General features: G+C 47.2%; 1 protein-coding gene and 1 long non-coding RNA gene across 4 annotated transcripts; both read left to right on the top strand.

The window, feature by feature from the left end:
* Positions 1–140: 140 nt before the first annotated feature.
* On the top strand, positions 141–4810 carry LOC135251914 (uncharacterized). Of its 2 annotated transcripts, none has more exons than XR_010329230.1 (3): positions 141–1484; positions 2901–3130; positions 3903–4810. It is a non-coding gene; the product is annotated as an uncharacterized LOC135251914 (long non-coding RNA). The 2 variants fall into 2 exon arrangements; XR_010329231.1 differs by having other exon boundaries at positions 4106–4809.
* Positions 4811–11012: 6202 nt separating this feature from the next.
* Positions 11013–22684, top strand: LOC135251910 (calcipressin-1-like). Of its 2 annotated transcripts, none has more exons than XM_064329773.1 (4): positions 11013–11899; positions 19994–20167; positions 20983–21142; positions 21348–22684. In XM_064329773.1, exons 1-4 carry the CDS (start codon positions 11783–11785, stop codon positions 21515–21517), a joined length of 621 nt encoding a protein of 206 aa, XP_064185843.1. In that variant the 5' UTR covers positions 11013–11782; the 3' UTR covers positions 21518–22684. The 2 variants fall into 2 exon arrangements, with proteins under 2 accessions (XP_064185843.1, XP_064185845.1); XM_064329775.1 differs by lacking the exon at positions 11013–11899 and adding an exon at positions 18042–18528.
* Positions 22685–22980: the final 296 nt, after the last annotated feature.

Here is a 22980-nt window from a genome sequence, read left to right as displayed (position 1 = left end):
ACAAACAAACAAACAAACAAACAAGAACGTATATAAATAAGCACAAAACCAGTGTTCCGCACGTCAAATAAATACATAAATAAATCGTCCAATTTAACAGTGTCTATTTGCACCCGGGTGAAAATAGTCACACGGCAGCTATTGGGCTATTTACACCCGGCCCCCTCACCCTCCGCCCTCCGGCTCCACAAAGCCCAACAAGCTGTGGCTCTAGCCACTTAAAGGTTATGTTAACAAGTTTGTAAGTCCCGGTTCTGAAGCACAGCACGCTACGACTCGGGATCGGAGTTAATGTGAGTTCATGTGGCGGCCCCTGAGGCCAAAGTTTAGAAGCAAAAACATGTTCTATCTCTTTCACACCCCACCCCCCCCCCCCCCCTCTCTAGCACAGACACACACACAGACAGACACGCACGCATGCACACACACGCACAGCTTGTAAGCCAAAAGCAAGTTTTCTCTGCACCTAAAACCCCACTGCATGCGTGCGCAAGGCTGCTGGATGTTGCAATGCAGAAGTGGCCGTTACAGAGAATGCAGTAAGACTGAGAGACCAATGGAGGAAGAGTCACTGAAGATGCACATGAGTAAGAGGAAAAGGACAAATAATAAAAATAAAAAGGTTTGAGGGCCGGGAAAGAGAAGAAGAAGAAGAAGGAGAAACAAATGAATGGCAAACAGACAGAAATATAGAGAAAGAGACAGAGAGGAAGTGCAAAGGCGTTAGCAAAGTTCCGTTGTGAGGCATGAGGCCCAGGAGAGCAGGCCTGGGTTCCCATGGCAACCCAGGTTCATGCCTGAATCTCTGCCACTGGAACAGGTTTTTTATTTATTTTCTTTTCTTTTTGGGGGGTGGAATTGGGGTTTGCATATCTTCAAAGCCTGGAATAACAAAAACAGTTTTGGAGTGAATGTTCTTCATCTCTCTGTCTAATCCATCACAAATAAAATATGAATGACTTTGTAGTTGACAAATTATGTGTGGGGTATCAACAATAGTGTAAATGTCTTCCAAGAGGAACCAGTTTTTATCCAAATAAAGTTACAAGCAAGCCAAAAAACCTGTATTGATCAAAACCTCATGTTTGTGAGAATATTTCTTTTTAAGTTTTAATCAGTTCAAGCAGTGCAAAAAAAAGAAAACAGTATGAAGTTGTAAACCAGTTTTTAAAAATTTTGCATCACTAAAATGGTCTGTAATAAAAACACATTTATCAATTTATCTGTTACTATTCACTTGTGCTCTTGCAATCATGTGATCCTAATTCCCCTCTCGATTAGTCTCCCTCTCTCCCTCTCCCTTTCACCCTCTCTCCTTCTCTCTCTGTCTCTCTCCCCCTCTCTATTTCCCCCTCCTGATCTCTCCCCATCTCTCAGTGTCCTGTTGTCCAGTTTCAGGGGACATTATGACTTCATATTTCAGGGGAAGCTTGTTAAGGAAAGCAGAAGAGAGTTCAGCCTTAAATCTTCTCAATAATTCATGGGTCTGTATTCTGTCCAAACTCTTAACTGCCACTTAGAAGTAATTAATTGATTTTTATGACATGTCACTTAGGAACATGATGATCTGACATAGCAAGACACAGCAAGGCCCTCTTTCTCTCTCTCTCTCACACACACACACACAAACACACACACGTATACTCCAGACATTTTACATCTCCACGCATTTTTAAAACAATAATGTCCTATTTAGGGAAAGCAGCACTGCTTACTAAATGAGCTAACTTAACTAATTATCTATAGCTATAGCTTTAGAGTTTGGTGAGAGGTGTTTTAGTTTTATTAAAGCTGTAGGTTGAGTTTTTTTCCAGTTTATCTGACCTTTCATCTGTCTGCCCCCCCCCCCCCTTTTCATAATGAAGCTGGTGATGTGAGAGTTTACCATATTGTGACCTGTCATGACATAAAGGTCAGGACAGGTTGTCATGGTTACAGTCCTAGGAGCCCATGCTAGCATGTGCTAGCACGCCTACGTTCACACACACTAGCACGCCCGCATTCACACACGCTGAGTGGAGGAGAAGAGAAGGATAGGAAGAAGGGAGGAGTGAAGAGAAGTCCTGGAGGAGTGAAGGAAAAGAAAAGGACAGGGGGAGGAGAGGAGAAGAGAAGGATGGGGGAGTGAAAATAAGAGGAAAATAAAGGCATGGTATTGGAACATCTCTTCTTCTGTGGTGGACATGCAGGGCAGCATGACCCTTCTGATCTCCCGCTGTTCCGCCTAATCTAGCTGTGAATACAAGTGGACATTCTGAATGTGAGAAAAAATGAAAAAAAACTGCGGTTAAAATTGTGGTGGTGAACACAGAGTAAAAGAGGCTTTCAGTTCCTGCTGCTCGAGGAGAGAGAGTGGTTAGAGTGGCAGGGGTGGGGGGGGGGGGGCAGCAGGAAATAGCAGCTTTGCTGTGTGGGTATTATTGTGCTGCGTTGTGACATCCAAGATAACGAACACTTGCAGCAAGAGTTAAACTAAAAACAAAACAGATGCACCCCACTGACAGGAAGTTTCCTCTCTAAACTGTATGTGTGCATGTGTGTGTGCTGTGTGTGTGTGTGTGTGTGTGTGCATGCTGACACACACACACACACGTACACACAAACACACACGCACGCACACACACACACATACACACACATACATACACACACACATACACACACGTACACACGCACACACGCACGCACACACACACACTGATGAGTAATTATATAGCCATCCAGCTATTTCTTCACATTGGAATGCAGAGCGCTGGATTAGAGACCCAGCTTGATTATTCCCAGTGAGTGGGTGGCTAGCCATGTGTCGGTGATTTCCAGAAAGTTCTCCACTCTTTTCTCCCCCTTGTGTGTACAAGCTTCTTATTTGCAATTAAATGTATTTTATTTCTGCTCTACAGACACTGCTCTACAGATGCCAAACCAGGAGGGGGTTTCTGTGCGGCTTTGCTCTGGTGAATCATGGACATGAGGGAGCTGAATTTTCCAGGAGAAAGGGTTTGAGGAGGTGTTACGCAATGCTCTGTTTAATGTGGGATCTTCCTGGAAATCTATGGGATCATGACTGACTGAAGGAGACCTGACACATTCCCAACTCCCTCAGGAGTGTGTCTGTTCTCATGAAATAGCTGTGAGTAATGGTGTTTATTTCAATTATTACAGTTCATCGCAGGCATTGAAACAACTTGATACACTGATAAATGTTCAACTTAAATAATTAAGGGCAGTCAAAACAATAGATTTGTTTCACTCAGAAACACACACACTCACAAACACTCATTGAGATACACACACACTCAGATGCACACACATTACATTACATTACATTTATTTGGCAGACCAAATTTATCCAAAGCAACAAACATACCAAAGTTCATTGGAACGAACACATACTCACAAACATACACACTCAGACACACACACAGAAACACTCACTCAGATACACACACACTCAGACACACACTCAAAAACACTCACTCAGATACACACACACTCAGACACACACTCAGAAACACTCACTCAGATACACACACACTCAGACATACACTCAGACACACAAACATTACATTACATTTATTAATCAGACCATTTGCTATTGAAGAAGCTGGGCATTTCACAAAACATTAACATTCCTTTTTCCTCCCTTTGGACACAAAGAACAGAATAAACTGTGGTGTGGCTATAGAGCCATAACTCTGTCTTGCTAATGTTGAGGAGAGATGAGAGTTTTTTTCTGACTGTTTTCCCCATCAGTAAACCCCCTGCGCGTGCCTATGGGGCAGAGTTCGAGCTTCTAATGACTAAATTACAAGCACTGCTCTGTGGAGGGGATGGAGGCCAGACCTCTCCCTCCCGTCTGAGTCTTCTCTGACACTTTGATTCTTTTTTCCACTCTGTCTTAGTAAAGGAAACTCTGTCACTCCCACAGTACTGACCTGGCAGGACAGTCCCAAAGGACGGGGGAGGTGATGTCATGCGGGGTTTTTAGTGCTACAGGCTGACTCAACGATGAATCTGATGATAGACACATTGGAATGGGTGTGTAAAATAAGTAATAAAAACCCTCTGACTTACTCGCCTGTTTTCCGGTACCTGCTCTTAACAGCAGCAGAAGACGCAGCTGGTCCTCTGGTATTGAATACACTCTTCTCTTCTGGGGAAATCCCCCCCCCCGACCTTTAACCCCTGCAGAGGCCCAGCACCCCACTCACGCTGCAGCCAGAGGGAAATGATAAAGTTGCATAAACATGACGCACCGTTTGGGGATGCTGTCTGAAGCCTATCCTTTTTGGAGCGCATTGGTTATTTTTTTTGTTATGACTCCAGTTATGGGAACATGGTGACTGACATCACTGCATGCGCCGTATAGATGAAGCGGCTGCTGACTGCATCAGAATCAGCACGAGTACACGGCACAACTGCATATCCATCTGCCCTGGAAGAATCCTTCACCTTCTCTTATAAGCGATTAAAACAAAGCTCCTGTTGCTCCACACTGCTCAGAACCAGACGCTGAGGCCCCTCCAGCTGATCTCTCTGAACTGACTTTCACAGACAAACCCAACTCAACCGGCTGCATACTGCCACCTGCGGGTGAATTGAGGGACTGCTGTGACACCAAACTCCAGACTTATGAATGCACCTGTACGTCAGGGGACCTGGAAAGCTCCAGTGGCTGTGGTGGTCGGTTTCCTTCAAATCAAGAGCAAATTAATTAAATTAAATTAAGTGCTAAAACCCATATTGTACGTATGTATCTTGTATGTGTGTATGTGTATTGATGCACCAAAGCTCTCTTCAGCTCTCTGCATTACAACATGTGTAGAAAAGGGGAATAAAATACATTATTATTATTATTATTATTATTATTATTATTCATAATAATAATAATGATAATAATAATAATGGCATCTTCTCTTAAATCTGTTCTGCAGAAGTTTTGCTCAGCTTGTCTTTCCTGACATTGGCTAGTTGCAGGTTCAAGGCTCCAGTGCAGGGCCGCATCACAGCTCCAGTGCAGCGCCGCATCACAGCTCCAGTGCAGCGCTGCATCACAGCTCCAGTGCAGGGCCGCATCACAGCTCCAGTGCAGCGCCGCATCACAGCTCCAGTGCATGCTCTTGTCAGACAGCAGTCACCACAGGCAGCTCCAGACTAACAGCCGCAGACAGACAACCCCAGACAGACAGCCCCAGATGGACAGCCCCAGACAGACAGCCCCAGATGGACAGCCCCAGATGAGCAGCCTCAGATGGACAGCCCCAGATGGACAGCCCCAGATGTAGAACCCCAAATGAACAGCCCCAGATGAGCAGCCTCAGATGGACAGCCCCAGACGAACAGCCCCAAATGAACAGCCCCAGACGAACAGCCCCAGATGAGCAGCCTCAGATGGACAGCCCCAGACGGACAGCCCCAGACGAACAGCCATGGGCACCACAGGGCTAGAGGCACTAACAGCAGGAGGCAGAAGCAGGGAGGCTTGTGTCAGTATTGAGTCAGTTATGTTTGCGTTACGCACACTCACAAAAAAACAGAACTAGAGGAAGGAAGCAGGAGACAGGGCCTGGGGGAAGTGGCCTCTGTGTTTATCATGCAAAGTGACAAAACCCACAGCCATGACGTCATCAGGCTCGTGGCGAAAAGAGAAGAAGAGCGAGTAACAGGAGAGACCCAGGGGTCCTGATCCTTGAGAACCTAGAGAGCAGCCCTGTCTCCCCCTCACTTCAGGTGAGCCCCTGCTGGCTGTGTGGAAGTGAAAGGGGTTCAGGGGTCAGGGGTCAGGGTTATTAATATACTGGGGGGGGGGGGCACAGGAGCACAAATGGAGAAGTGAAATGAGAAGTCCCCCTAGAGGAACTTCTTGCCCTGTTTCTGTTTAAACAGTCAGACACACACAAATACACACACACACACACACGCACACATAATGATACAGAGACTGCATTGGTGTGCTTCCTCTTCCAATTTGCAGTTTGGATTCAAAACAGCTTCTCTATCGCAGAGAGAAAGAGAGAGAGAGAGTGTGAGAGAGAGAGTATTTTAGAGTCATTATTTATAGTTAGCTGAAACAGAAGACTACCACACACAGTACCGCACCGTGTGTTCACTGTGTTGTCATTATCAGCAGCTGTTTATCTTCTCTGCTCCATAAAATAACGTCCCTGACAGATAATGTGTTTCTTTACATTTGTACACAATTACCTACAGCTCGTCACGCACTCAAGCGTTCTGTCAGAGTCGATATGCAGACACACAGACAAACCGCAAGCAGCCACTATTACCCATAATGCACCCTGCTGCCTGGAACCTTCCCTCTCAGCAACCCTATGCGGGCTAATTTGCCTTAATGCCTCTCATTCAGTCTCACCCCGTGCTGGGCTCTGTCACTAAACGCTCAATAGAGTCAGGAGTGAGACTAACAGACAGTCACTCGACAGCTGCCCTCTTCCTTCAGTGTGTGTGTGTGTGTGTGTGTGTGCGTGCGTGCGTGCTATTACAGAATGAATCCTCAGAGAAGCGACTGGTAACCAGGGGCAGGAACATGTATCTGAAGGATGTTTAATAAATGATGCATCCCTGTATTTGCTAAGGGCCCATTGGCTGAGGGTGGCTGGTGCTGATAGGAGATCAGGTGGTGAAATGGTGTCTCACCGGAGCCCTTCTGTCTGAGGCAGTCCCCTGTGCACATACACCCCCTACAGGCCACAGAAGTGAACTTCACTAGGTAAGTGGGGGATGCTTGCATTAGCATGACTGATACCAAAGTGATCCCAATAAAGACAATTCTATTTGTTGAGTTAAAATGTGTTTCTATAAGTTTAAAGTGTGGTACTAATCTACAGAAGCTGAGTGTGGTACTGATCTAGCTGAGTGTGGATCCAGCTGAGTGTGGTACTAATCTACAGAAGCTGAGTGTGGTACTGATCTAGCTGAGTGTGGATCTAGCTGAGTGTGGTACTAATCTACAGAAGCTGAGTGTGGTACTGATCTAGCTGAGTGTGGATCCAGCTGAGTGTGGTACTAATCTACAGAAGCTGAGTGTGGTACTGATCTAGCTGAGTGTGGATCCAGCTGAGTGTGGTACTGATCTAGCTCCAGTCGGAGGGTTGCCGGTTCAAACCCCGCCCTGGGTGTGTCGAAGTGTCCTTGAGCAAGACACCTAACCCCTAACTGCTCTGGCGAATGAGAGGCATCAATTGTAAAGCGCTTTGGATAAAAGCGCTATATAATTGCAGTCCATTTACCATTTACCATTTAGCTGAGTGTGGTACTGATCTAACTGAGTGTGGATCTAGCTGAGTGTGGTACTGATCTAGCTGCTCTATATCTGGGAATGCTGAGGCTGGGTCATTTTCAGGCTTGGTGTTGTAAATCAATCGTCTCTCCACCAGTGACGTGTCCACAGTGTTCTGAGTAAAGTCTCTCGCTGACAGCAGTGTCAAGTGCATATCATGTACAGAATCAGAATCAGAATCAGAATCGGGTTTATTGCCAAGTAGGTTTACACATACAAGGAATTTGTTTTGGTCAGGTGGTGCGTAACAGTGAACATAAAATAAGATAAGATAAATAGAGTAAGAAAAATAAGATAAATAGAGTAAGAAGATAGAGTAAGATTACATTACAGATATGTAATACACTTTAAAGGCTGCAGTATTACTGTGTTAGAGAGAGAGGAAGAGAGAAAGAGAGGGAGAGAGAGAGAGACAGAGGGAGAGAGAAAGAGAGAGAGACAGAGAGGGAGAGAGAGAGAGACAGAGAGAGAGAAAGAGATGAAAGAGAGACAGAGAGGGAGAGAAAGAGAGAGAGACTGAGACAGAGAGAGAGAGAGAGAGAGGGATGAGATCACCGGTGGAGATAGATGAACAGAGATAGATAAATAGCAGTCCTAAGCTTATATTGTGCACAGCTGGTTAGTTACTCCAGTAACTAACCTGCTGTGATTCATTTTTTTAATCAAACATACAAACCGCCATTCCTCAGTCACAGATGGATGCTGCCAGAAGGCTTTTTCTTTTGGGAAGTGTAAATATCAGGAGAAATGTTTTTTGTGTTTTATGTACTTACAGGACATGATGGGGAATGGGATTATAGACCCAAAGCAGCCAGAGTTAATCTGCTCATCAGGTTGTAATTTGTCCCAATCTGAACTGGGGAAATCCGAAGCCCATCTTGGGCTGAACTGGACTTCCTGCTCTCAGTAACATGGATTCATCCTGTTGTGAAGTTGTGACCCAGCAGGGAGTCTCTGTTACTGGGGACAAGGGTCTAGAGAGCACAGCATCCAGACCATATGCACCTGGACACGCATGAGACAACCCATCCCAGGAACAGAATCCAGGCTTTGGTTTTCCTCCTAGGCCTGCATGCCCCCTGCTGGCCCACCAGAGAATCACATCTGGCAGAAACGTATTTATCCAAGATGATTCCGGTCTATGTATTAGCCAATTACATTACATTACTCTCTCTTTCTCTCTCTCTCTCTCTCTCACACACACACACACACTCTCTCTCTCTCACTCTCTCTCTCTCTATCTCTCTCACACACACACTCTCATACTCTCTCTTTCTCTCACACACACACACACACACACGCTCTCTCTTTCTCACACACACAAACACACACTCTCTCTCTCATACACTCAGACACACACACACACATATAGATGAAGGGAAACTAGCAGGAAGCTGCAGGTCTTGCTGGTGAGAGTTCTTTCTTCTATTGTCAGTTTTCCTCTTCAGAGCTTATAAATGATTTACCGATGAGGCGATGAGATAATGATTGATGAATGAGCAGGAGAGCAGGGGTTAGCGCTAAAGACATATTATAGGGTCACTCTGCTTATCAATGTCACACTCATTAGTGTCTGATAATAATACCCAATCATCCGTCCCATCCTCCCCAATTTCCTGCAAAGCACGTCTTCCATTGGTCCTGCCTCCTTCCCCTCCCCACTCCTCCAGTGGCCCCGCCTCCTTCCCCTCCCCACTCATCCACATCCCCACTTCTCCACTGGCCCCGCCTCCTTCCCCTCCCCACTCCTCCAGTGACCTTGCCTGTGCATCAAACCTTTTACTGATCAGTATGCAAAATGAGTGTCTGTACACACACACACACACACATATACATGCACACACACACATATGCTCACACACACGCACACACACACATACACACACACGCACATACACACCTACACAAACACATGCTCACACACACACACACACACTTTCTCCCTCTGTTATGCCTTATTTATTTCAGGCAAATAGTGGTAATTGATATGGTGTAACTGATTCTACTGCAGGATTGGCTGGTGGTAAGTGGGTGGGATCCAGTTTCTATGTGTGTCTGTGTGTGCATGCACGCATGCTTGTGTGTGTGTATGCGTGTGTGTGTCTGTGCATGTGTGCGTGCGCACTTGCTTGTGTGCATGTGTGTGTGTGTGTATGTGCATGTGTGCATGCATGTGTGTGTGTGGTGGGAGGGAAGCTATGAACGACAGGGCACTTGCTCTCCTTTCATGGAGACTGTGAAGTAATACGCTCATCCATGTTGTCCCACCCTAAATGCAGCTGTTACCAGTGGAAGCCTTCACAGCTCTGATTCCCTTTTAAAATACAGAGGAACAGGCTGGTATGCTGCAGTTAAGAACAGCCACATTCACACAGTTCAGATAATGGATGCACAGAAGCACCTGGAGATTATCTCCTGCAACACGCCCCCCCCCCCCTCACTCTCCCCCACCCATGAATCCCACCAAGTCAAGTCAGCACATACCCCACCACCCCATCCCCAGCCCCCCAACCCCACCCCACACCCCATGAATCCCACCAAGCCAAGTCAGCAGAGTAAGCATCTTAATCAGATTACAGCATACATCAGAAATACAGAACAAGCAAGGGATTAACCTACAAACTACCTGTCCTCTGCGAGACAGCAGGAGAGAGAGGGGGGTTTGCATGTTCACCCTGTGTCCGTGAGGGTTTCCTCCGGGTACTCCGGTTTCCTCCCACAGTCCAAAGACATGCAGGTAGGCTAATTGGTGACTCTAAATTGCACGCAGGTATGAGTGCGTGAGTGAACGGTGTGTGTGCCCTGCGATAGATTGGCGGCCTGTCCAGGGTGTAATCCTGCCTCTCACCCAAACCCTAACCCTAACAATAGATTTAATTATATATTCAAAATTGTAAATAGAAATATTTCAATTGTATGGCACTTCATAAAATTTTAAAGCACTTTAAAATGAATGGGGAGAAAGAACTCACCCCATTCACAACCAATGTGTAACGACCAGTTGGATTGATTTAATAACTGCACTTAGTTTTGAATTCCTGTAGTTCAACTCAAATCTAATGTGGGGTGGAGCCAGTATGCTCTTAACTGTGGCCCAAACCTGAAGTGCAGAGGATAAATATCAGCATTATAAATTTAATTTTGCACAACTCAATGCATAACCACGCTGTCCTAAAGCAACACAGTGATCCTCTACAAGGCACAGGTGGTACCCAAAATGTATCTGCCATCCTCAGAGTTGCCTTCCAAGCAGCCGTCCCAACACCCCACAGCCCAAACGTGTGTGTTTTTAATTTGCCTCTGGCCCATGTTCGGCCATTGATCCTGTGGGGACTACAGATATTTAATTATGCTGGATATTTTCAGGTCTCTCTTTCACATAGCAGAGATGGCTAACTTTACAGAGCTGAATGAAAAAACTGAGGTGTACAGCCCAGGGGTCAGAAAGTAAAAGTACTGCGATGTGTTTCTTCCACCCATGAACTCAATACTAAGTAGTTCTACCTCCTGGCTAAAAAATCGTGCTAATTAGCAAATCCAGATGACTGGAACAAAATGCTGGGGAGGACTTTTAGTTTCTGAACCTGGACTTCCAACCTCTGGGCAACAGTGATTCGGTTCATAAACAAAACGCACGAGTTGGCCTTCCTGATACAAGTACAGATCTATTTTACACCTCGCAGTACGGCCAGCAGAGGGCGAAATGCGACCACTGCAAGTGAATCCGCCCATCTGATCAGCTGTCTCCAAACCGGCCATCAAGTGCGAGCACAGAACTGCGGGCTCCAGTTCGTTCTGCGTTATTATCTTTATTTAGCGCTGTCAGGAATCCACACGAGCCGGTTCATGAATGGTGAAAAGTGAAGGCCTAAAAACACTATTCTCTTTGTTGTAATGTAATCTGCACTCACGCCTTTGACGAAAATGGCTTTGATAGCATTTCGACTATTGTTCACGCTTGTACTGGAGTAGGCTACCAATGACAAGGCTGGTAAAATTAGAAACAGGAAGTTCGTCTCCGTTGTTTCGTCTTTGGTTTTTTAAAATGATTTATTTACGTGTTTTTTTATATATTATTAGGCACTCAACGCGGGGCTGTGTACTGTTTCGGCTCTGATGACAGCAGTGCGTCATCCGAGTGGACGTCATCACCTTGAATTAGAGATATTACCTTTCTGACAAGCCTGTCTTGTCTGACCTTGTACAATTTTTAAAACAGCACTGACAAATAAATAAATATATATTGCCGCTGCCATTCTACACTTTTAATTCTGCAGTCGAGGTCAGAGAAAGTAACGAGCGCTGCGGCGGTATTTGTGTGCTGTGTTGAATAGCGGGGAAGAGATCCGTCATTATACAGCTACCGTTAGCCAGCTAGCACTTGTCATCTAACTTTCGTCTGTTACTTTATAACAAGCATTCGGGAATAAATTGCTTGTGTAACCTTGCCCAACCTCAAGATACGCGTGCACGCCCCGACAAGTCATGCAGCAACCGGGGACAAACGAGGAGGCCCAGGTCGATGTGCATTTCACCGACCTCCCCAACGCGCTTATCGCCTGCAAAGTAAACGAGGATGTCTTCATTGATCAACAGTTAAAGGTAAGAATCTGTTAAAAGGCATATTATCCGTTATAGCGTTCACTGTATTACTACGTTATTCTGTAGACAAAAAGCAGGCGTGCTTGATGAGTTACTTTGCTTTAGGTCAGTGAGTTTGCCAAACATTGTCATGTGTACCTGGCTTAGCTGCACGGTTGTTTGATTAGCTAGCTAGCTAGTTGCCTATCACTTCTACGTAATTTACTATGCAGAAACACTATTTTGCAAAACACCTCCGTTTACTTGCTTGTCAGCTAAGATGCCGATGTTTGTATGAACATGAGCTAGTCGGTAGGCTATGCACACTATTGTACTTTTTGCGGTGACAGTTTGGATGCGTTTCCGTTTGAAACAGCTCAGCAATTTACTATTAAATTCCTTCGGTTTACAGGTTTACTGCAAAAGCCGAAATGAATTGTGGCTTTTGCAAGTGCCTCATTTGCTCGTGTTTAACGCTTTGACTGGTCCTCTCTGCAGTCAAGGTGCACCACGTTTGTCACCCAACCGTAACGCTGCATACTGACGGGTAACATCGACATGGTTTAGAGAAGTCACAGTAACTTTACAGGGCGAAAGTCAAGTGGGTGAAGCCCACAATCTATGATGAACTTTTGCGTTCACGTTGTTCACTGTTACCGTGCGTGCTTGTTTGGCAGTGTTTCGTATTTTGTAGCATTTCATTGTTATGCATCAAAATATGTTTACTGCGTGTGTCACGTGCCACGCGTGTCCCGAGTTAGGCTTTTCCACCTGCAGCGCCACACCCGCGCGTCAGCGAACAAACTGTTCCATTCCACCTTCCATGCGGGACAGGAACAGCGCCGTCAGCGCGAAACGACAGAGCACTCTTTACCCTGCTGTGATGGAAAAACAGGAAGCCTGGAAAAATGTATCCCATCCGTGAAATATAATTCAAATTGAGCTTCATTTGACCTGGTGTAGGGTAACACAGGGACATGGCAGTGGCAGTGAGTCCTACAGCAGGATTAGCCTCAGTGTGAGTCAGTGAGTCCTACAGCAGGATTAGCCTCAGTGTGGGACAGTGAGTCCTACAGCAGGATTAGCCTCAGTGTGAGTCAGTGAGTCCTACAGCAGCATTAGCCTCAGTGTGAGTCAGTGAGTCCTACAGCAGCATTAGCCTCAATGTGAGTCAGTGAGTCCTACAGCAGCGTTAGCCTCAGTGTGAGTCAGTGAGTCCTACAGCAGGATTAGCCTCAGTGTGGGACAGTGAGTCCTACAGCAGGATTAGCCTCAGTGTGAGTCAGTGAGTCCTACAGCAGCATTAGCCTCAGTGTGAGTCCTACAGCAGCATTAACCTCAGTGTGAGTCAGTGAGTCCTACAGCAGGATTAGCCTCAGTGTGGGACAGTGAGTCCTACAGCAGGATTAGCCTCGGTGTGGGACAGTGAGTCCTACAGCAGCATTAGCCTCAGTGTGAGACAGTGAGTCCTACAGCAGCATTAGCCTCAGTGTGGACAGTGAGTCCTACAGCAGGATTAGCCTCAGTGTGGGACAGTGAGTCCTACAGCAGGATTAGCCTCAGTGTGGGACAGTGAGTCCTACAGCAGGATTAGCCTCAGTGTGAGTCCGTGAGTCCTACAGCAGCATTAGTCTCAGTGTGAGTCAGTGAGTCCTACAGCAGGATTAGCCTCAGTGTGGGACAGTGAGTCCTACAGCAGGATTAGCCTCAGTGTGAGTCAGTGAGTCCTACAGCAGCATTAGCCTCAGTGTGAGTCCTACAGCAGCATTAACCTCAGTGTGAGTCAGTGAGTCCTACAGCAGGATTAGCCTCAGTGTGGGACAGTGAGTCCTACAGCAGGATTAGCCTCGGTGTGGGACAGTGAGTCCTACAGCAGCATTAGCCTCAGTGTGAGCCAGTGAGTCCTACAGCAGCATTAGCCTCAGTGTGGGACAGTGAGTCCTACAGCAGGATTAGCCTCAGTGTGGGACAGTGAGTCCTACAGCAGGATTAGCCTCAGTGTGGGACAGTGAGTCCTACAGCAGGATTAGCCTCAGTGTGAGTCCGTGAGTCCTACAGCAGCATTAGCCTCAGTGTGAGTCAGTGAGTCCTACAGCAGGATTAGCCTCAGTGTGGGACAGTGAGTCCTACAGCAGGATTAGCCTCAGTGTGAGTCAGTGAGTCCTACAGCAGCATTAGCCTCAGTGTGAGTCAGTGAGTCCTACAGCAGCATTAGCCTCAGTGTGAGTCAGTGAGTCCTACAGCAGGATTAGCCTCAGTGTGGGACAGTGAGTCCTACAGCAAGTTCAGTTCAAGCTTTTTATTTGATAAAAATGGAAAAGGGGAGGATTTTATCTGAGCTGCATGAAGATTACCGTTAAAATATTAAATCCAACAAAAACTGACATAGAAATAGCATCAGAGAGAATTACAGAATTCACATAATCTGTGTTGGCTGTTGCTCTACCTGCTCTATGGAACAGAGACAGATGAAAGTTTTACAGTTTAAAGATTTTCTTTTTGGTGAAATTATTACTTAGCCAGGATTTATTGAGAAGTCGTTAGGCCGGGTCCACTGAGCAGTCTTGTGACGGAAATTTCCGCTGTTTTGGTGGAAAGTCCTGTTAGTCTGTGGAGCTCTACTCACGAGTGTCTGCTGGCATCCGGACGTTTCGATTGGCCAGGAACAGCTGGACAACTTATATTTTTCACTTTTTATTTTTCAGAAAGAATACAGTGTCCTTAACAATTCGATTGGTTTTCATATCATTGTATACAAAGAAAGCATTTTCTCCAAAAAGATGAAATACATTCATAATTAATATGTAGGCCTACCTGTAAAAACATTTTTGTTCATGGAATCAGAAATGTTTAATAGGCTAATCCATGATAAGCCATACTTCATTTTTCAAATGAATTTAAGTGCCCAAGACAGTACAGCATTAGTACTTTAGTGTTATTGCATACAGACTAGTTCCAGATCGGTCTAACAGCATTTCCAGACCAACTAGTCTGTATGAAATAACACTAAAGTCCTAAGGCAACTTAACTAACCAACAACCAAATGATGTGAAACGTTCAAATGTAAACAGCTGGTTTTCTGTGAATAAAATGTCACCCCTTGTGTTCCATTATGCTGGTTGAATGCCATGTTCCAGATGCATTGTGAATGGGAATAAACATGAGCCTGACTCACATTGTGCAGGGTAACTGACGCACTGCGTGGCTTCATTGTTTTATCACATTTAGAGTGCTTGAATCCTCCTTCCGTAAATATCTGTGTGTGTGTGAATGCTGCGGTGTTTGGGGGAATTGTGACTCATAGCCTTTGTCTAAAACGGGACGGCCCCATAGTAGCATTTCATTTTGACTAAATGCCAAGTCAGATGACTAAACAGTATCTGTCTGTCTGTATTCAAGTTTAAAGGTTTTGGGGAAAGAAAATCTGTGACTTCGTGATTGTGTCTTTTTAAAGTGGTGAAATCCACTTGCTAAATTTAGGTGTATAAACAAATAAACCAAAACAGGAAGAAAAAATAAGCTAGTTGAAATCCTGCTTGGGGCACAACCTTTTGTACACGTGAGTTTAAAATTCAGATTTATTTATTAGTTATGTCTAAAATATGAAATTTGCTACCCCACTTTGGCCCCTGGGTCTCGAGGATGACCTCAGTAAATACCCCACTGTGCCCCTGGTCTCCTGGATGAGCTGTGTAAATACCCCACTCTGCCCCTGGGTCTCGTTGATGACCTCAGTAAATACCCCACTCTGCCCCTGGGTCTCGTTGATGACCTCAGTAAATACCCCACTCTGCCCCCCAGTCTCCTGGGTCACCTCAGTAAATACCCCACTGTGCCCCCCGGGTCTCCTGTATGAGCTGTGTAAATACCCCACTGTGCCCCCCAGGTCTCCTGTATGAGCTGTGTAAATACCCCACTCTGCCCCTACAGACTGGTAGAGAAGATACTTTAAGGAAATACAGTAAAATGTAAATGTAAAATTTAGCCAAATGAGCAGATGTGTCACATGCTTAGGAAAGTACCCTGAACCCTGGTCAGGGAAAGTTCGCTGAAGACCGAAGAGCTGAGTGACATTGCATCTGCAGTTAGATGGACACATTCCACGCTGACAGCAGTGATGTCCTGAGTCTGGAAGGTGGGGCTTACTCATTTGAATCTCAGGCTGAATTTACTCCGTGTGCCCCAAGGCTAGGCCTGGCTCAGACTGACTCACTGAAATTTATGAAGAAACAAATTTGGTTTGCATTGAGGAAAATTCAATGTTTAATAATTTTATAATGTTTGACCATCAAAATTGAAGGAGAATCCAGGCCTGTGGTGTGGAGGGTATTGAGTCTTCATGTGTGCAGGTTTTCCAGTGTTGGTGGCAATGGGGAGTGTGTGTGCAGGCTGGGAGTGTGGGAGTCTTACCTTGAGCTGCTGTCCAGCAGCCACCGGGTGTGGTACGCCACACCCAACCCAAACATGCTCATATTTTCCCTGCATTAGCTGACTCACGTGTCTGTCACATGCAGAGGGAAAGCAGGCCAAGGAGGACATTTACTACAGTATCAGGGCATTTACTACAGTATCAGGGCATTTACTACAGTATCAGGACATTTACTACAGCATCAGGGTATTTACTACAGTATCAGGACATTTACTACAGCATCAGGGCATTTACTACAGTATCAGGACATTTACTACAGTATCTGGGCATTTACTACAGTATGTGGGCATTTACTACAGTATCAGGGCATTTACTACAGTATCAGGACATTTACAACAGTATCAGGGCATTTACTACAGTATCAGGGCATTTACTACAGTATCAGGACATTTACTACAGTATCAGGGTAGTCACTCTCTCTGTGGAAAATATTAACAGTGCTCTGCACTCCTGGTGACTCATGGAAGAGTTCAGCTCCCACAATGCACTTGCACCAGGTAGACGGCGTGATAAAGCCCCAGGGTGTCAAACTATGAAGGCCTCTTCCTGGAGAAGTCTTCATTTGGAGATTAATTTGGAGTAATGTGTGGAAGTATCTGTGTGGAGACATGTCTAGACACCCTCACACACACACCCACACTCGGCTTTGTTCAGTGGCTGTGCTGTAAGCCCTTTGTTAAAATATCGCTCAGGAAAGTGCAAGTTTTAAGGAGCTTGTCACTCTTGATGTGTGGCTAAAGTTGTTCAGTGGTTTGGTTCTTTTTTTTTTGGTTCATTGAACCCCAGGCTTATGTTATACACACAGGTGACTGTCAGTCGTCCACACATGACTAATATCATTTATTTCGAGCTAAGCTAAGTAATATTTATTCAAATTTACACAGAGTCCTCGTGTCTGGAGTCCAGCGCTGTGGGCAAACCTGTCCACTGCTGCCCCAAATCCAGCACTCTGGGTAAAACTGCCCACTGCTGCCCCAAATCCAGCACTCTGGGCAAACCTGCCCACTGCTGCCCCAAATCCAGCACTCTGGGTAAAACTGCCCACTGCTGCCCCAAATCCAGCACTCTGGGTAAAACTGCCCACTGCTGCCCCAAATCCAGCACTCTGGGTAAAACTGCCCACTGCTGCCCCAAATCCAGCACTCTGGGCACTACTTATTTATCTGTAGATAAATCCATGACCCTCAGATCCAGTGAAATACACACACCCAATGGCTCACGCTCACACCCAGTGACACAAATACATATTTTCTGTTCTTGTGAATGAGTCCAGAATTGCACACCCGCGTGGCTCAGCCTGTTTGGTCAGTAGGCAAGTGTTCTTTGGGGTGCCTTTGAGTAAACTCCCCAGGATACACACCAGGGACCCCAGATCAGCACAGGTCTCCTCTGACTGGTGTTAGTGAGGAAATGCTGTGGAAGAGGAATGGTTTGAGCACGCATGGAAAGTATGCTGTTGGGTAACACAGCTGTCTCTCTGCTAGGATATGCTGAGTAAGAGTTTCCATCCTCAGAGAGAGAGAGGGAGAGCAAGAGAGAGAGAGAGAGAGCAGCGTGATGTCACCATTTTCCACTCCTCTCTCTCTGTCATTGTGTAACTGTTTAGTCAGTGAGGGCAGGACATGGCTTTCTGCCACGGATGGATGCCCTGCCCCAAAGTGGGTGGAGCTCTGATGTACTGTGGGGAGGTGGGCGGGGCCTGTGGATGGCTGGTATAAAATGCAGAGCCGCTGAGTGTCAGGGCTGTTTGAAGCGAGGCCTGGCAGCAGCTGATCTCTCCGGAAGGTTCTGCTGACGGAGAGCTGCCTGCCCTGCAGTGTCTGCAGCCTGACCGAGAGGGAAACAGACAGCACTGACCAGCAGGACATAGCCTATCTGTGAAATACTGTTCGAGTCATTTTTCCAGTGCCTGTTTTCTGTTGTTCCTGAGAGGGGGCAAGCTCTTCCTGAACTCTGGGACAGTCCTGCTTTCTGATTGGTCAGTTTCCTGTTTCCTGTGTGGCGGTTGAATCCGTTTCCTCTCCGCTTGCTCCTGCTGGGAAAAGCTAAACCCACCCGCCATCTATTTTCCCTGCGACCTCCGACCCCTCTGACGTGCCAGTGGATTGGCCACTTCTGCATCAGATCTCCCATCATGCACCTGAAGACCACAAAGTGTGATCACTTGTGTCTGGTCGTTTCGCTGGAGAACCAGGAAGTGTTCGTCAAACCCGAAGCACGGGTAAGACTGGTCTGACTGTGGTTACGGTTCATTATTGGGTAAACTGCGTCTGAGTAGTTAATTCCCAGGCTTTTGGTTATATTGGTGTACCTGGTGTTGTGCTTAAGGCTGCTGCCTGTTATGGTCGTGGTTAATGCTGAGGTCTATACAGGCCTACTGTTGGTTGAGCTGGTCACTTTACGGTGAAGATGGTTGGCCAGGTCTGGGTGCATTTAAGGTTGTTTGGTTGTGGTTACGGTCAGGCAGTGTATTCTGTCCTTCTGTCTGTTTCTCTGTCTTGCTTCAAGATTCCTGCTGTGCTCTCTACTGAATTGCATTTACTATTTGTGTAAATGCCCAAATGCGTAAAGCTGAAGTCTGAATGTGTCTTATCATTGTAATGCTCTGTGGTGTTGCGTAGTTAAGGACGTCATGGTATTACATTACACGACATAACGTTGCATACTTATGCATTTGCTTAGCTGACGTATCCAGAGACTTACAGAGCGTATGGCTGATACTGCTGTGCTGACTCAATAAAGGGTCCTCTGGTTACCATGGCACCGCACGGCTCTTTCTCCAGCAGCCAGGGTGCAGTGTGCTAACAGTGCTCATTCCTGTGTGTTCTCAGTGTGCTAATGACGCTCATTCCTGTGTGTTCTCAGTGTGTTCTCAGTGTGCTAATGACGCTCATTCCTGTGTGTTCTCAGTGTGCTAATGACGCTCATTCCTGTGTGTTCTCAGTGTGTTCTCAGTGTGCTAATGACGCTCATTCCTGTGTGTTCTCAGTGTGCTAATGACGCTCATTCCTGTGTGTTCTCAGTGTGTTCTCAGTGTGCTAACGACGCTCATTCCTGTGTGTTCTCAGTGTGTTCTCAGTGTGCTAATGACGCTTGTTCCTGTGTGTTCTCAGTGTGTTCTCAGTGTGCTAACGGTACTCGTTCCTGTGTGTTCTCAGTGTGTTCTCAGTGTGTTCTCAGTGTGCTAATGGTACTCGTTCCTGTGTGTTCTCAGTGTGTTCTCAGTGTGTTCTCAGTGTGCTAACGGTACTCGTTCCTGTGTGTTCTCAGTGTGTCCTCAGTGTGCTAACGGTACTCGTTCCTGTGTGTTCTCAGTGTGTTCTCAGTGTGCTAACGGTACTCGTTCCTGTGTGTTCTCAGTGTGTTCTCAGTGTGTTCTCAGTGTGCTAACGGTACTCGTTCCTGTGTGTTCTCAGTGTGCTAACAGTGCTCGTTCCTGTGTGTTCTCAGTGTGCTAACGGTACTCGTTCCTGTGTGTTCTCAGTGTGCTAACAGTGCTCGTTCCTGTGTGTTCTCAGTGTGCTAACCGTACTCGTTCCTGTGTGTTCTCAGTGTGTTCTCAGTGTGCTAACGGTACTCGTTCCTGTGTGTTCTCAGTGTGTTCTCAGTGTGCTCACCGCGCTCGTTCCTGTGTGTTCTCAGTGTCTTCTCAGTGTGCTAAGAGCGCAGTTCCTGTGTGTTTGCAGGCCGGGTTCGAGGCCCTGTTTCGTGCCTTCGATGGCGGCGCCTCCTTCCAGTTCTTTAAGAGCTTCCGCCGCGTGCGCGTCAGCTTCTCGCACGCCATGGCCGCCGCGGAGGCACGCGCTCAGCTGCACAAGAGCGTCTTCCACGGCAAGGAGCTGCGGCTCTACTTCGCACAGGTACCCCCCCCCCTTACCTCACACCCCCTCTCTCACACAGGTACCCCTCCCCCCCTTACCTCACACCCTCTCTCTCACACAGGTACCCCCCCCCCCTTACTCACACCCTCTCTCTCACACAGGCACCCTCCCCTTACCTCACACCCCTCTCCACACAGGTACCCCTCCCCCCCTTACCTCACACCCTCTCTCTCACACAGGTACCCCCCCCCTTACCTCACACCCTCTCTCTCACACAGGCACCAGCCCCCTTACCTCACACCCTCTCTCTCACACAGTACCCCCCCCCGTTAACTCACACCCTCTCTCTCACACAGGACCCCCCCCCTTACCTCACACCTCTCTCTCACACAGGCACCCCCCCTTACCTCACACCCTCTCTCTCACACAGGTACCCCCCCCTTTAACTCACACCCTCTCTCTCACACAGCACCCCTCCCCTTACCTCACACCCCCTCTCACACACAGGTACCCCTCCCCATTACCTCACAACCCCTCTCTCACACAGGTACCCCCCCACCCCACCCCACCCCATTATCTTACACCCTCTCTGTGGCACAGGTACCCCCCCCCCATTATCTTACACCCTTTCTGTGGCACAGGTACCCCTCCCCCCCATTATCTTACACCCTCTCTGTGGCACAGGCAGTAGTGCCCTCCAGTGCTTGCTGTACTTCACTCTGAATGTGTTTCATAAGGTACTCTGGATAAGAGCAGCAGTTACATTACTCCCTCTTCCTCCCTCTCTACTCCCTCCCTCTCTCTTCCCTCGCTCTCCCTCCCTCTCTCTCTTCCTCCCTCCCTCCCTCTCCCAGTCTGTGCATATCGGGAGCCCCCGTTTGGAGCCCCCCAAGCCTGATAAGCAGTTCCTGATCTCCCCCCCAGCGTCCCCCCCTGTGGGCTGGGAGCAGGCCCAGGACGCCAAGCCCGTCATCAACTACGACCTGCTGTGTGCAGTCTCCACCTTGGCGCCAGGTACCGCACACACACCTGCACACACACACACACACACACACGCGCGCGCGCACACACACGCACACACACACACACGCAGTATTTAACTACTGTCCTGTACATAAAGACTGTTTCCAAAAAGCAGTCAGCAAACACCACTGTTGTGTGCACTCTGCCGTAAGTCCCAGTTTGAGATCTCAGTCTCTCACCCCCCTGTCCCCCCCAGGTGAAAAGTACGAGCTACACACAGGTACTCCCACCACCCCCAGCGTGGTGGTGCACGTGTGTGAGGCGGAGCAGGACAGCTCAGGAGGTGAGGAAGAGGATGGCCCCAGGCCCCGCCCCAAAATCATCCAGACGCGCCGACCAGAGTACAGTCCCACGGTCCTGCAATGACACCCCGCTCCCTCTAATGCTGCAGTGTGCGTCTGTACCACCGGGGGGCGCCAGCCCCTGCAGGACACCACCACTGGAGGGAGCCCAGGAGCAGAGCATCTCTCTCAGCTCACAGCTTGTTATGACTGTGTGTGCTTAACACTGTGGGCTGGCAGCAGGAAGCACACTCTGACCTCTGACCTTTCACTCATCTGCTGTCACTCGCTGCATCTGTGAGCCACAGTGCGGGAGAGCAGGGCCTGTGTGTGTGTCTGTCTGTATGTGTATGTCTGTGTGTGTGTCTGTCTGTCTGTATATGTGTGTGTGTGTGTGTGTCTCTGTGTGTTTGTCTGTCTGTATGTGTGTGTGTGTGTGTCACCTGGCTTTTTTCTGTTTTATAAATGACTTGGTTTTGTTTTAGATGCTGGAGGACAGGCTGACAGACAGTGTAGTTTTATTCACACCTGTTATTTTACCTGGTTAATGTACCGGTACCATCCCTACCTCTATGCAACACCCCCTCCTCCCTCCCTGTGTTTCATATTTAGCCTCTAAAACCTGGAGCCTCTCACCTCGCAGGCACAGGTGTGTTAAATGTAAGGAAATTTAAATTGTCTGTCCTCTCAAATGCTTGGGAGCAATAACAACATGCAAACAGCAGAGGGCAGCAGAGAAAATCATACACAGCCTGACTTGGCCCGATTTCACAAACTCTTTACTCAACAGCTAAAGGGCTAAAAATAAGCATCATATACATTTATGTAGTTAATGAACAGACATGCGTGAGCTCAGATGTGTGATAATCTGCTCATCTGCTCAGCTCTTCGCCCTGGTCCTGTGCCCTGTCGTATGACATTGGCTCTGCTGTTTTTGACTGTGATTGGTCATTCTGCACACTGGTCTGATTGGCTCATTCAGAAGGCTTCTGTCATGGGGTAATGCTGGGAAGTGGAGTTCTGGGGTAGAGGAAGGCTGTGCTGTGCGCTGAGTGCGTGCTGCTTCTCCCCTGTAGATCTGTGAGCAGGACTGCTAGCATACTGTACACCACTCTCCTGTACTGTATATATTTGTATATATGTATATGGCTGGGACTGTTCTCTTGCGCGGGAACAAACGGATCATTGTGTCCATGTCACTCCTTCTGTCCTTAATCCATTTGACTGACGCATTAAAGAAACGTCACTTTCAGTGTTCAGTGGAGTTTACTGATGTGTGAGCACGTGCATGCGTATGTTTCTGTGCGCTCACCTGTGTGTGTGTGTGTGTGTGTGTGTGTGTATCTTTAGTGTTTAAAACCATAAACAGCATATAAAACCACCTTAAATGCTTACATGCATTACAGTTACAGTAATGAGTAATGTATTAGAGAGCTAAGAAGGGGCATTAAGAGGGGTCTTTGTTTTGTGAGGACCAGCGGAGTCCTCTGAAGAATGTAGATTCCTGTTAACACAGGTCCAGTTCAGGCCAGTGAAGGGACACAATGG

Source organism: Anguilla rostrata, chromosome 3 (assembly GCF_018555375.3).
Source record: "Anguilla rostrata isolate EN2019 chromosome 3, ASM1855537v3, whole genome shotgun sequence".
Classification (NCBI taxonomy): domain Eukaryota; kingdom Metazoa; phylum Chordata; class Actinopteri; order Anguilliformes; family Anguillidae; genus Anguilla; species Anguilla rostrata.
The sequence above is the reverse complement of the archived record's forward strand: the minus strand, read 5'-3'. Positions and strand labels throughout refer to the sequence as shown.